General features: G+C 34.9%; 1 protein-coding gene across 1 annotated transcript in view; it reads left to right on the top strand.

Moving 5' to 3' along the window:
* ZSWIM6 (zinc finger SWIM-type containing 6) overlaps positions 1 to 13734 on the top strand; it is a 180582-nt gene that overhangs the window by 148945 nt on the left and 17903 nt on the right. The window contains exons 5-7 of the mRNA XM_024578379.3: positions 5087 to 5266; positions 9621 to 9797; positions 10062 to 10208. Coding sequence (XP_024434147.3) covers positions 5087 to 5266; positions 9621 to 9797; positions 10062 to 10208 — 504 coding nt within the window. The remainder of the gene's footprint in view (positions 1 to 5086; positions 5267 to 9620; positions 9798 to 10061; positions 10209 to 13734) is intronic.

Genomic DNA, 13734 nt, shown 5'->3' with positions numbered 1-13734 from the left:
TAAATGTTTGGTGACATTTTCCAGGGAAATATCTGGACCTGCATTGTTAGAGATTTTTAACTACTGATTCCATTTTTTAAATAAGTTTACAACTGTTCAGGTTATTTCTTTTGGGGGGGAACTTTGGTAGTTTGCATTTTTTTGGAGAAATTTGTTTACTTCACCTAATTTGTACAATTTTTCATCTCATGGCACATGTAAACTAATTACTAAAATTCTGCAGCACACCAAAAACTGTATTATACTTTTTGCTGATCTGACAGAAAAATAGGTATAATTTTGATTGATTCACAACAAACGGCTGTTGTTGTGCTGTCATTTTTTATTTGACAGTCTAAGGGAAAAGAGGCCCCTGACTAAACAGTCAGATATTGCATGTTTTAAAAATTCTTGTGGCTTACCAGTTGAAAATTGCTGCTCTAGGATCTGTAATGCTGTGCCCTTTTATTCCTGAAATTTCTAGTTTGTCTATTCTTTTTTCCAGTCTGATTATAGCTTTGTTGATTTTATTAATCTTTTTAAAGAACCAGCTTTTGGTTTCATTTATGTTTTTTCTTTGGCTGGTTTTCAATTTAATTGATTTGTGATCTATCACTGCCATCCTTCTGCTTCCTTTGGCTTTGATTTCTTAGTCTTTTTCTAGTTTCTTAAGGTGGATATTTAGATTATTGATTTGAATCTTGTCCAGTATAAGCATTTAACACTATAAATTTCCCTCAAAACTCTTTTTAGCTGTAGACCACAAATTATGGTATTTCATTTGCATTTTCTTTAGGTACAATATGTTTTTTGGTTTCCCTTGTGTCATTGTACTCATGAGTTATTTAGAAGTTTGTTGTTTAATTCCTAGATATGTGGGGATTTTCCAGATAGCTTCTTGTTACTGATTTTTAGAGAATATACTCTCTATGATCTCACTGCTTTCAAAGTTATAAAAGTTTGCTTTGTGGCCCAGAATATGTATTGCCTTAATGAATGCTCTGTGAATTTTCCAAAGAGTAGGATTTTGTTTTGTTTTTGTCTACTAATGTTAGGCGGAGTGTTCTGTACCTTGTCTCTTAGGTTAAATTAAGTTGGCTGATAGTGGTGTTTTACGTATTCTTCATCCTTGCTGTATTTCCATCTACCTGGAGTATTGAAGTTTCCAAATATCATTGTGGATTTGTCTGTTTTTCATTTCAGATCAGTCAGTTTTTGCTTCATGTATTTGGAAGTCTGGACATTAGGTGAAGTGTTCATTTAGGACTCATGTCTTTTTGGAAAACTGACTTCTTTATCATGTTATATCTCACTCTGTTCCTTGTGGAGTATTTCTTGTCTTGAAGTCTACTTTGTGTGATCTTAATGTGGCCACTTGAGCATTATTTTCAAAGTGTTTGCCAGTTTTATCTCTTTCCCTTTAATCTATGCCATTGTATTTAAAGAATCTTTCTTAACACACAGCATAAAGTCAAATCTTGTTTTTAAGTCTGATTTTACCATCTGTTAATTGGTATGTTAAGACCATTTGTATTTAATATAATTACTGATGTGGTTGAGTTTTTAGGTCTACCATTTAATCATTGGTTTTCTATTTGTCTTCTCTGTTTTCATTCCTCTGTTCTCTCTCACCTTTTCCTTTTAATTATTTTAATGATTTTTAGTATTTCATTTTGATTTATTGTTCTTTTTTTGAATCTCCTTGTATTTTTCAATGTTTTCAGTATTACAAAAGAACATCTAACCTTAAACAGTCTAATTTGTGTTAATATTTTGCTCAATAGAATGTAGAGTCTTAACCACATGGTTTCCAGGTGTATTTCCTCTACATACATTTAAAATGCCACAAGGCAGTTGTTCAGAGTTTTACTTTCAATAGTCATACTTATTTTAAAGAACTTAAAAGGACAAAAATAGTCTATTACATTTACTCAGGTATTTATTATTTCTATATATCTTCCCTTAATTCCTGTAGTTCCAAGTTTCCCTCTGGTATTATTTTTCTTCAGCCTGAAGAAACTTCCTTTAGCATTTCTTCTAGACCAGGTCTGTTGGCAATGAATGCTCTTAGATTTTCCTCATCAGAGAATGCCTTTATTTCAACATTTTTGAAGGGTGTTTTTGCTGGATGTAGAATGCTGGGTTGATACTTCATTTTCTTTTAACACTTTAAAGATAATGTTCCACTGTCTTCTGTCCTATATAACTTCTGATGGGAAGTCTCTTATTTATTTGAGTCAGTCTTCTATATATGGTATTTCATTTTTATCTGCTTTCAAGATTTTTTCTTTATCTTTGGTTTTCAGTATGTTTAGTTATGGTTTTTCTTGAGTTTACCCCTTCTGTGGTTAGATGAGCTTCGTGAATCTATAAATGCATCTTCTTCCAAATTTGTAAATTCTTAAATCATTATTTTCTCCAAATTTCTCTGTATGTATTTCTTTTCTTCTGGGACTCCAGTGTCACAAATGTTAGACATTTTGCTATTTCCCCAACTGTCTGTAAGCTTCTGTTTATTTTCTGATTTTTACACTCTTTTCTTTAGATGAGGTTTCTGTCTTCAAGTTCACGACTTTGCCTTTTGTCATACCCATTCTGCTCTTGATTTCACCCAGTGACTTTTTTTTATTTCAAATAACTGTTTCTTCAGTTCTAAAATTTCCATTTACCATATTTTTCAGACCATAAGATGCACCTAAGTTTTAGAGGAGGAAAATAGGAAAAAATTTTTTGAAGCAAAAAATGTGGTAAAATATTTAATAACATAAATAACTATTTCACCAATGTAAATGTAAGCTACGTTTGGACTATAAGATGCACCCCCCATTTTCCTCCCAAATTTTTTGGGGAAGGTGTGTGTTACTGTCCGAAAAATACGGCAGTTCTTTTTTATAGTTTGTATTTTTCTTCTTTCAATAGTTTTACCTTTATCTCATGGAACACCATTACAATAATTGCTCTAAAGTCTCTGGTCATTCTAACATCTGGTTCATTTTCGTTGGCATCTGCTGGTGGTTTTTTCCATTCAGAATTGATCACATTTTCCTGTTTCTTTGTAAGGCAAGTAATTTTGGAATATTGTGTTGTGAGAGTCTGAGTCCCATTAAAACTTCCTGAAGAATTACTGTTTTTTTTCAAGCATACAGTCAACCAGTATAGATTCAGAACATAAGGTCTGTTTTACCTTCCACAGGTGATGATGTCAGTAAAGTTTCAAGGCCTTGGATTCCTAAGATCTGTTTTATGCAAATGATATGTTACCTGGACTTGTGCCTCTTTGTACACAGTAACCAGGATCCCCTCACTGCATCTCCTGAGTGGGAGGGTGGGATCCCCTTTTCCCAGTCCTCTCACCAGCTAGATGAGATTTCTTTAAAGTTTTTGCTGAATATGCCCTCTACAAAGTTCCTCTAATGGGGTTAATTTATGTACAAGCCAAGACAGAAAATAGGGAAAAAATAACAGGAAATACCTTCTTCATATGGCTGGCTTCTTCAAGTTTTGTTTTCCTGTCTGCTTGCTGTTGTTTACTTTTCAGAGTCCTTACATTGTTGCTTTTTTTATTTTGTTCAGAGTTTTTGGTTATAAGCCATAGTGGGCTTGCTCTAGTTTGATTACATTTTGTTTTCAGTTGGCATTTAAAAATACAGAAATATTAATTATAAATATCTGTGGCTTCGATAGATTATGGGCACTGTTATTTTCTGGTGGTAAAAGTTATTTTATATTTAAAATAACTGATTTTCTAATTGAGGAAGCTTACTGCTTTTTTTAAAAATTGTATTTTTTTCCATTATCATTGAGTCCCCTTGTCAACCACCCCCACCCCCAATCACCACACTGTTGTCCATGTCCATGAATCTTTCTTCCTTTTTTGCTTCCTACTTTTAAATGTGGAAGAATGTAAAGCATTTCTTTTGGACAAACAAAACGTGATCATTTCTATCTTTATTATTCATTTAGCACAACTGTTTAAAATACACACAGACACACACATACGCATGCCTTTTCAAGTAAAAAGTATTGTGAATGGCTTTGAAGTACGGATATCTATCTTGTTTTAAAATTAGTAAAGGAAAATTTGAACTTTTAAAACTTGTGGAATATTTGCTTGAATTATCTACCTCTTTGAAGAATGTAGAAAAGAATAATACATGTTTTATCAGTACCTTAATTCAAATTATGTTTTGTAAATTTATTTTGGCTTTTCCTTTGGAAAACAAGTGAAATTTGATGAATGTTTAGTGATTTCATTCATATAATGACAAATTTAGTGATTTCAGTCATGTAAAGATTAGTTCCTGGTTAAATCATTTAGGGAAATATGTTTAAGTGAATTTTATTTTTAAAACATTGTTGATGTAATAGATAAACACACTAATTAATAAACATAAGAAATTCTGAAATGCCAATAAGGAAACCAGAAAATTGCTTATTCATGGTCATTGTGTGCCTTTATGATTTTATTTTATAAGAGTAATCTTAGAAGGAAATTTAATTTTTGCACAAAGGAATTATTTAGAGTGTTTTGTTGTTACAAGTCTGTTTGTAAATTAAAGTGGCAAATTGGACCTTATGGTTGTATTCTTTATAGACTTTTTTTGTCCAAAATGTCATATAAGTGGGAAGATAATTAACAATGAACACTTGAAATACCTTTCATCTTTATGTTTGGATCTTTGGTTCAAGTTCAGACTCTGTTTCCTTCTTCTATTAAACACTGCATGAGATTTGTGGCTTGGACTAAGGGGAGAATTATGTTACAAAAATGGCAGATTTGGACTCATTTTCAAATAGTTTAAAATTTATCATTAGTGCCCTGGCTGGTGTGGCTCAGTGGATTGAATGCTGGCCTGCAAACCAAAGGGTTGCTGGTTCGATTCCCAGTCAGGGCACATGCCTGGATTGCAGGCCAGGTCCCTGGGAGCATGTGAAAGGCAACAGATCAATGGTGCTCTCACACATTGATGTTTCTCTCTCTCTTTCTCTCTCCCTTCTCCTCTCTAAAAATTTTAAAATAAATAAATAAAATAATTTATTATTAGCTATTAGAGTTGCATATTTTTATAATTTTTTAAAATTTACTTCCTTCTCTTCTTTAAATTAGGTGCTCTGTGGATGTGCATAGTTTTAAATCCCCACTGCAAGTTGGAGCAGAAGGCCAGTTGGCTAAAACAGCTGAAAAAGTGGAACAGTGTTGATGTCTGCCCATGGGAAGATGGAAACCATGGCAGTGAATTACCCAACTTAACCAATGCTCTGCCTCAGGGTGCAAATGCCAACCAAGGTGAGGCCACAGCAGAATTCTGCTCACTTTATATCTGCTTACTTGTGCGTATACGCTTATAGCAGTAACTTACAATATATGTGGGAAGATAATTTTCCCCACGTCAGAACTTACCGTACCTCACGGATTTTAATATGCTTTGGCTGTGAATGTGTGTGTTTTAATTTTTACCTGAGACTGTTGTGTGTTTTTTTCATATTCCCAGAATACACATGGATGTAATACTTACATGTATTAGTATGGGTTATTTAAAAATCTATAAAATTAAATGTTATATAGAATTGCTTATTAACTATTTAATTTGAATATTTTTAATTTAATAAATCATGGAATAGTTTGGTCACCTTTATAAAACTATTCAGAGACTTGAGCAGCTATGTGTTTTTATCTCTTGGTCAATTCATATTTGGGCTACTGTGTAATTTAATCAGTTAAAAATTCTTAGATTTAGAATGTAGCAAGTAAATAACTGGGCTTAGAAGGGCATGGGGTGCTGTTGGCTTTTGGACTAGGAAAATACTTCATTGTGAAAGATCATCTAGCATACTTATCCCTACCTACTGTAGGCTAACAGTGCCCTCCAGTCTTTGGGACTAAGAAATGCATACAGACATTTGCAGCGATTCTCTGAAGAGTCTCTGTCTCTCATTTTCATCCTGTTTTTTTTGTTTGTTTGTTTGTTTGTTTTGTTTTTCCATTTCTCTCTCTCCTGGACCTACCCTTCAGCTCCAGTGCCTCTCTCATCTTTTTTTTTTTTTTTTTTTTTAATCTTCCTTTGGCTTCATTTTTTCCCCAGCTACTGCAGCATTTCTCCTCTTTTTCAGAATCAAATCCTTAAAGTAGTTAGCAGTTGCAAATAAAGTTTTCATTCACTAATTTATAACACTGTTTTTGAGAAAAATTGGAAGACTTTAAAGTTGTCGTGATAGATGCAAGGTGACAGTTAAATCAGAAGGATCCAGAATGAAGATTGTCCTTCTGTGTATGTCAGCCCTATATGGAGTTGGTAATCCTGGAAAGAGCTGGACAGTGTGTTGAGTGTGAATGTGAGTTAGCATAGTGTTCTCAGCCTCGATAAAGAAAAAAAAATTGTATATATCACTCCATAGGGACTTGTCCAATAAAAAAGTAGTTTTAGGACTTGAGAAAGATGATTGTCTGGCTCTGGTTTGTCTAGAGGTATTTGCCTTGGGAATTCAGTATTTGAGATCTGTCATATCTTGATTGCCCATGATGATTTTATTTAATAACTTTATAAAGAAAATAAATATACCACGTATACCCCATATTCTTTTCCAGAAACTCAGAATTCTCAAGTTTAGCAATTAACTTTTTTCTCTTCCACTGCTAGGAAAGGGTATGTCTACATTTACATAGGCAATATCTTCAATCTTTTATTTTTTTTATATTTGGAGGGTTTTCTGTTTCACTCCCTGCCTGCTTTTTTGGGAGCACCATTACAACATTTCGCACTTTACTTTCCATTTGGCTACTTTCCCCTTGGTTAAACAGGAATATTCCATTGGCTTTAGAACACCCCCTGAACAGTGGCCCACCTTCCAGACAAAACAGTTCATTTTATTTATGGTTTGGCCTAGGGGCATGAAGTCAGGACCTAGTTTCTGAAGGCAATATTTATAGCCGTTGTGCCTAAAGGCACCAGGCTCCTGCTTTTAGCATAATATTCACATCCTCCAGAGAGCTGTCAGAAGAGAGCTGATCAGGTTGCTAGCGGACAGCCTGCTGTGGCCAGCAGAGCCCAGCAGCCACACCATTGCAGCTGGGGGTGGAGTGTACACTAGGTACAGACGATGGGCAGGATTTGTATGTGTTGGTGCATTGAAGTGAATGTGAAGGGCAAATGGGGCCCTGTCTTTGCTGAGATTAATTACTAGACCTAATTAACAATAACAGTAACAACATTAGAATCTACACCCTTTGAAAGGGTAGTTTCTTTGACCTTTTGAAATGTACCACAATGATAGCCAATTAATTTTTTTCATAAAAGGGAGATAAAATTTCTCCCTTTTTACCCCTCTGAATTTCCCAAGTCGTCTTTAATCAGCATGTATTAATATTCATATACTTATTACAAATATATTTATCATTTAAAATTTTCTACAAATATATTTATCATTTTATAAACTTGGTTAAGAATTGGCTTCTCTTTTTTCCATCTTAATTGCAAAAATCAAAAAACCATAGGCATCTAAGATAAAAATTGATCATAATTTTGACACCTAACCAAACCAACTTTTTTTCATATTTTTAGTCATTGTCTAATATGTAATCTTTTTTTATGTTTCCCATGTCTTTATAGAGCTTTTTGTCTTACATTTTCATTTAAATATTATTTTATTAGTATTTAGCCTTTTTTGTTACACTTGTTTTTATTGTTCTCTTAGAGCTAACAACTGTTAAAAGCCTGGTATATGCCCTCTACCTTTTTCTATGCTCATACAATCAATACAAACACATGAAAAGTTTAGATTTTTACTTTTTTTTAAATGGAATCCTAGTCTATAGCTTGCTTTTATTATTGATAAGAACAATTTGAGCCAAATCAACAGGTAGAATTGTCATTCTTATAACACATACATAACATTAAGTTGCTCCTTTAACGTTCTTTTAGTTTTAAATTCTACTTCTTTGATTTGAGCTAAACAAAATAAATGAAATGACAAAACCACTTTAAAATGTGTGAGATTTGGGCTTCGGAATATTTTATTGATTGACTAGGAGAGATGATGAAACCAGTTTCTTACTGTGTAGGAATATATTTATTCTGCTCAGCAAAAGCCCTGACATGTTCATGAGGCCCACTCTTTCCATATATAAGGTGTACAATTAAAGCCCCTGCTAGCAAGGAGTCTGGGCAAGGGCCACAACACATACATCAGTATTTATGCCTCTCTTATGTCATTTATGCATTTTGATAGGTCTGCCACATAAATGCAGATATCTCAGTTGACCTGAGACAAAGCCAGAGTAGTGTCTTTCTCTGTTAAAGACCTGTCAGAAGCCTGGAGCACAGCTGAAATAGCTGAATTTGGAGTGAGGATATCTGTGTTTCAGTCTTGGTTGCCACTGCCTGACTGTATGACCTTGGCAAGTCACTTTACTTCTCTTGATTTCAGTTTTGTCAGCAGAATAGAGGGGTTGGACTAGATGAGTTCTCGGAGCCCTTCTTCTCGATTCAGTTCTTTTTTGATTTTATGATTTCCTTTATGTCTGTACTTAACAAGGCTGCAGTGACAGCAAGATGAAACATTATCAACCCAGAAAGCTCCAGATTTTGCTTCTCATTGAATTAAGCCTCAGAACAGTGACGGTGATAACTAGGTAAAGTGAGGGTGACCTAGGTAAAGTACACATAAATAAAACCAGTTTGTCTCCCTGGTTTTCAGTTGAAGCTAACGTTTGTGCCATAGTTGAAGGTAAGTCTGGAGTGGGGATGCAAAAGGTGGGGGTGCAGGTAGAATTTGAAATGTGTCATTCAGAAAAACTGAATATTCCCAGGAGTTGGGGTAAAAATATCCTTTATTCCCCAAACATTTCTTTTCTCTGTCAGGTCCTGAAACTTGAACCCTCTTCGGAGTGCATGCTTCTGCTCTTTTGTGATGCCCCGGCATACACTATGCTGGGGACATCACACCAGTCATGGAACCTGCACAGGAGTCAGGAGGCAGCCTGTAGGGGCAAGGTAAGTGCGCTGGTTTGTTTTGTAGCTATGTTGTGTGGCTTTGTGAAATGTTAAATATATGCATTTATGCCCTTTGGGATATAAAGTGGCATTTAATTGTTATATCCCAAGAAGCATAATAGTTTTAATTGTGCAAAACCGCACAATATAGTTAAAAAATACAACCAAAAGCACAACCCTTATGCATATCTTTAAAGGCTGATTGCATCTTCTGAAAGGTTCCATGGCTGGTGTCACATCTCTTGCATAGTGTTTGTGAGAGCTGTGGATCCCATCAGGGCAGCCCACCACAGCACCTCTGAAGTGGGGAGCAGTGAGTTTTCATGGGATTTTTGTGCCAGATGCCTCCTTTGAGTGTATTTGGCATGGAAACTAGACTTGACAGTTCTTTTTTGCAGGATGTCTTTAACCTTAGCTTTGATGGCTTCAGAATGTTTGTTTGATAAAACAAGTCAGTGAATGTGGCTCTTTGGGCTGACTTGCCTCCTAGTACTTAGGACATGAGAGTATTCACCCTTCATCCTTCTCCTTAGGGGGTGCAGGACAATGTGTGTGGGTGTGCTCATGAACATCTGACCGCAGAGTGGTATGACTGATGTATTTACATGTGAATAATAGCTGACACAGCTTTCTGAATTGTGGAAAAAACAGATTCATCGAACAGGCCACATCGGACAGTGTTCACTCGAGCCATCGAGGCATGCGATCTCCACTGGCAAGATAGCCACTTGCAGCACATTATCAGCAGTGACCTATACACCAACTACTGTTACCATGACGACACTGAAAACTCCCTCTTTGACTCCCGCGGGTGGCCCCTCTGGCATGGTAAGTGGCCAAACCGGAAAGACATTTCCATGACTTACTTCTTTGTTTAGTTTCTATAGCATTATTGGAGTGGGAGGAGGAGAGCTGAGGGATTCAATGGGAGGTGGATGAATGCTTGGCAATAGGAGCTGAGTTTCTCATTCAAATCCAAGTTCAGAAATGGTTTTTTGTGTCTAATAGTATTTTGGGGAAAAACATCTGTTAATCCTATATCTATGGATATATCTGACAATGGCAACTTTCCCCCTTACCTTTCTGTTTTAGAACATGTTCCTACAGCCTGTGCAAGAGTGGACGCATTACGTTCTCATGGGTACCCCAGAGAAGCACTGAGACTGGCGATAGCTATTGTGAACACTCTAAGACGACAGCAACAGAAACAGTTGGAAATGTTCCGAACTCAGAAAAAAGGTGAATGTGAAGGAGTTTGTTTCCATTGGAATGGGATTCTTGGTGATGACATCACTTGGTTTTGTGCTCTTCTGGGAGAGATGGCTTTTAAAATTGGAGGGATGGGGGATAACTGTGGTTCCTACTCACTTGAAATATTTAATATCTGATCTGTGAGAAATTTTAGGTATTTTTTTCTTGGTTGAATATTATAAAAAATAAGATTTTTAAGTGTCTTAGGTTAGTTAATTTTTTAAGGAGGAGAATTTTTTTTTTTTGGTTGAGTGATTAGTATGTCTGAATTATCTGAAATGCAAGTTAGCCAAGTACTCTATTTTGTGAAAATGCATTTTGATTCTAACAGTAAGGGTTCTAGGGGGTAGAGTGCCTCTGTTTGAATCCTAGCAGTTGGTCCTAGCTAGGAGACCTTGGGCAACGACCTGGCTTCTCTGTGATTTAGATTCCTCATGTGTGAAATGGGGCCCAGTGGAGGAACTATCAGAGTTCTCGAAAAGATTATTAATCCTGCAAAGCACTTAAAGCAGGGCCTGGCATACTGTATAAGCACTCTAAAACTGTAATAATTTGTACATAAGGGCATAATATTTATTTAAAGTGGTAATAACAGAGAAATCCTTGGATTTTTAAAAATTCTATATATAACACAAGGGTTATATATAGAATTTATATAAGAAGTAAAGGCAGAACACACTTAACTTCTCTTAATCTCAGTTTATTAATATTTTAAATGTTACACAGGCATTACCGAATAAGAGTAACTGCAGAGGGTTCTATTACAGCATGAGGCCCCTGATCAGAAAAAGTAATAAATATATATGCTTTGTCTGCATAATTCATGCACTTCTTGTTCCTTATATAGGTATGAATCTTTTTATGCTTCTTTGGCAGGATTGTATTTACTCTGGAATTTTATTTCTTATTCAGAAAGATAGTTTTAGTTGCTATGTTTTTTCCTTTTTTTTTTCTTTTTAATTCTTGGGTGATTGTATACACACCTACATAGGATACAGCTAAAAATTATCAAAAGTTGTTGAAATAGGCTGGGTGATTGTATACACACCTACATAGGATACAGCTAAAAATTATCAAAAGTTGTTGAAATAGGCTGAAGATGAGATTTTTTCGTACTTTTAATACCCTCTATACTGAAAGTATTATAAATGTTAGCATTATCGTTTATATGATGGAAGAAATTTTGAAAGGCACAGTTTGGACTAAAGGGGGAACTCGGATGGGATTGGATTGTAACACCCCTGATAATCATGACTTTGTTCAATTTTTCATGTTCTTTTTGTCATCACTAGTTACCAGATGTGTTTGCAGAACATGCTACTTGGCCCTTTGGAAAATTTTTCTGAAATCCCCCTTCCCCTAACTACACATCGTATATGTGACCAAAAGATGTTTACTTCCGAAAAGTATAAAGGATAATATTCAATCTAAGAGAGAGTGAAGCACATTTTATACAATAAAAAGAGAGCTAGCTCATGATTGTCTGATCTTTAAAAATCATATCATAACCTTTACTAAGCAATGTTTTAAAATGAGTTTAGTAAAAACGTTGCAGTATCTAAGAAATGCAAAGTGTAAAAATGTTAGTTCACGTAGGTAAGTTAGAATGCATGTTAAATTAAGACTCCCTTGGTCATTTTTGAGGCCACTTTTAGACACATTTCTCTTTTGGGAGCAATGAAAACCTTTATTTTAGACTATTCTTAAGTATTATGTTACTGGGGATACATATCTATACTTATATCTTTCCCTACCTTTTTTGTCCATTTTTAAAGAATATGTTTTTCATAGCTGTTTACAGTAAGTTTCACATTGCCATAACGGTTACTTGTTATGTGGACAAGATTGATAAATAAATTATCTTGTTCTTTTTTAATACTGTATGGCATGGTATGTCAGCTTTTACATGTAAAAGTTACATATTACTTCCAGTTTTACAACATAATGATTCAATATTTATATATTTCAAAATAATCACCACAGTAAGTCTAGTTAACATCTATAAGTACATATAGTTACAAAATATTTTCTTCTTGTGGTGAAGACATTTTAAAATCTGTTCTCTTAGCAACTTTCAAATATTCAACACAGTATTATCAACTGTGGTCACCATGGCCTCATGACTTACTGTTTTATAACTGAAATTTTGTGCCTTTGGACCACCTTCACCTGTTTCACCCATCTCTGTATCTGGGAGCTCATTTTTTAAAAATACTTCACATATAAGGGAGGTCATGTTTTATCTTTCTCTGACTTACTTCACTGAGTTCAATTTCTAGATTTAAAAACTGCACTTTTTTTTTTTATTTCTCCCATTTTCTGTGGGGATATTTTTCCCCCACTAATTTGTATGTGAAAAGAAAGAGTAATTAGAAGCAACACTTTACAAAGATAAAATAGTTTGTAAAATTTTATCCTGTTTCCATTTTCATCACTTGACAATAGATTTGTTTGTATAAGTACACTTCCTTTCACCATACATACATTTTTTTTCTCTGTCAAATGTGTATTTGGTTCTTCCCATGGGTAATGCTCATATTTCTTTTTTTCACACTGGCTTATGTATATGAAAGCCAATGACAGAAACCAAAGAGAAAGGCCTTTCCAAGGAATCTAGAACTCAGCTTTTATAAATTTTAATACGTTGTGCCAGGCCCCGCTTTATTTCTGTGTACTGATAGTTGATAGTCCAAAACCAGAAAACTTCTAAAGGAATATTGGGTTCATGGAATGGCTCTGTAGCAATTTACAAGCCAATTTTTTGTTGTATATTTTATATTGTATATAGGTTTTATTCTAGTTTCCTTTAAGAAGAAGCTACTATCATTTATTACTTTAGTAAATGCTTAGATGTAAGATATTGCATTATTTATAATGGAATATGTCTTGAAATATTAGCAGCTTTTTTCGGCACTCTGTAATTTAAGAACTTGAAAGTGCTAACCTTCTGTGAAAAAAATGAAAAGGATATGTTTCATCCAAATTATATGTTATCTTTTGCTATAGTTTCTGTTTGTGGCAAAAGTCCTCCCTTAAATGGCTACTGACCCATGATATGGCACACTTTCATAAAGTGGTAGGAAAGTGATTTAACAATACTCATGGGGGAGTCCAAGTCTGACCCAGGCTACCGCTGCCCTCTAGCCTCCAATTGAGAGGATCCAGTTAGCACTGACTCTGAGAGTGTCTTCTTAATAGAGTGGTAGAGTTATCCAGTGGTGATTCTGGGGGAACTTTTTAGTGCTCTCTGACATCACTCCAAGGAAGTGAGGGGAACGGTCCCTAGCTTCTCAGGTAAAAATTTGGAATTGACTTTCCTCATATGACATAATCTAATAGTGTAAGTTCTAATGTTAACCCAGTACTCTGGACCCATGAATTCAGTAGATGTTTGGGAGATGTCCTAGGATGTTAGTATCATTTATATTGATTTACAGGTGAATCTTTAAAAGTCAAAATAGTTCACAAGTTGGGGTTTGTATATACCTTCGTTTTTTAATTGAATTCAGTGTTA

Source organism: Desmodus rotundus, chromosome 1 (assembly GCF_022682495.2).
Source record: "Desmodus rotundus isolate HL8 chromosome 1, HLdesRot8A.1, whole genome shotgun sequence".
NCBI classification, from domain to species: domain Eukaryota; kingdom Metazoa; phylum Chordata; class Mammalia; order Chiroptera; family Phyllostomidae; genus Desmodus; species Desmodus rotundus.
This window is presented reverse-complemented; position numbering and strand designations above follow the sequence as displayed.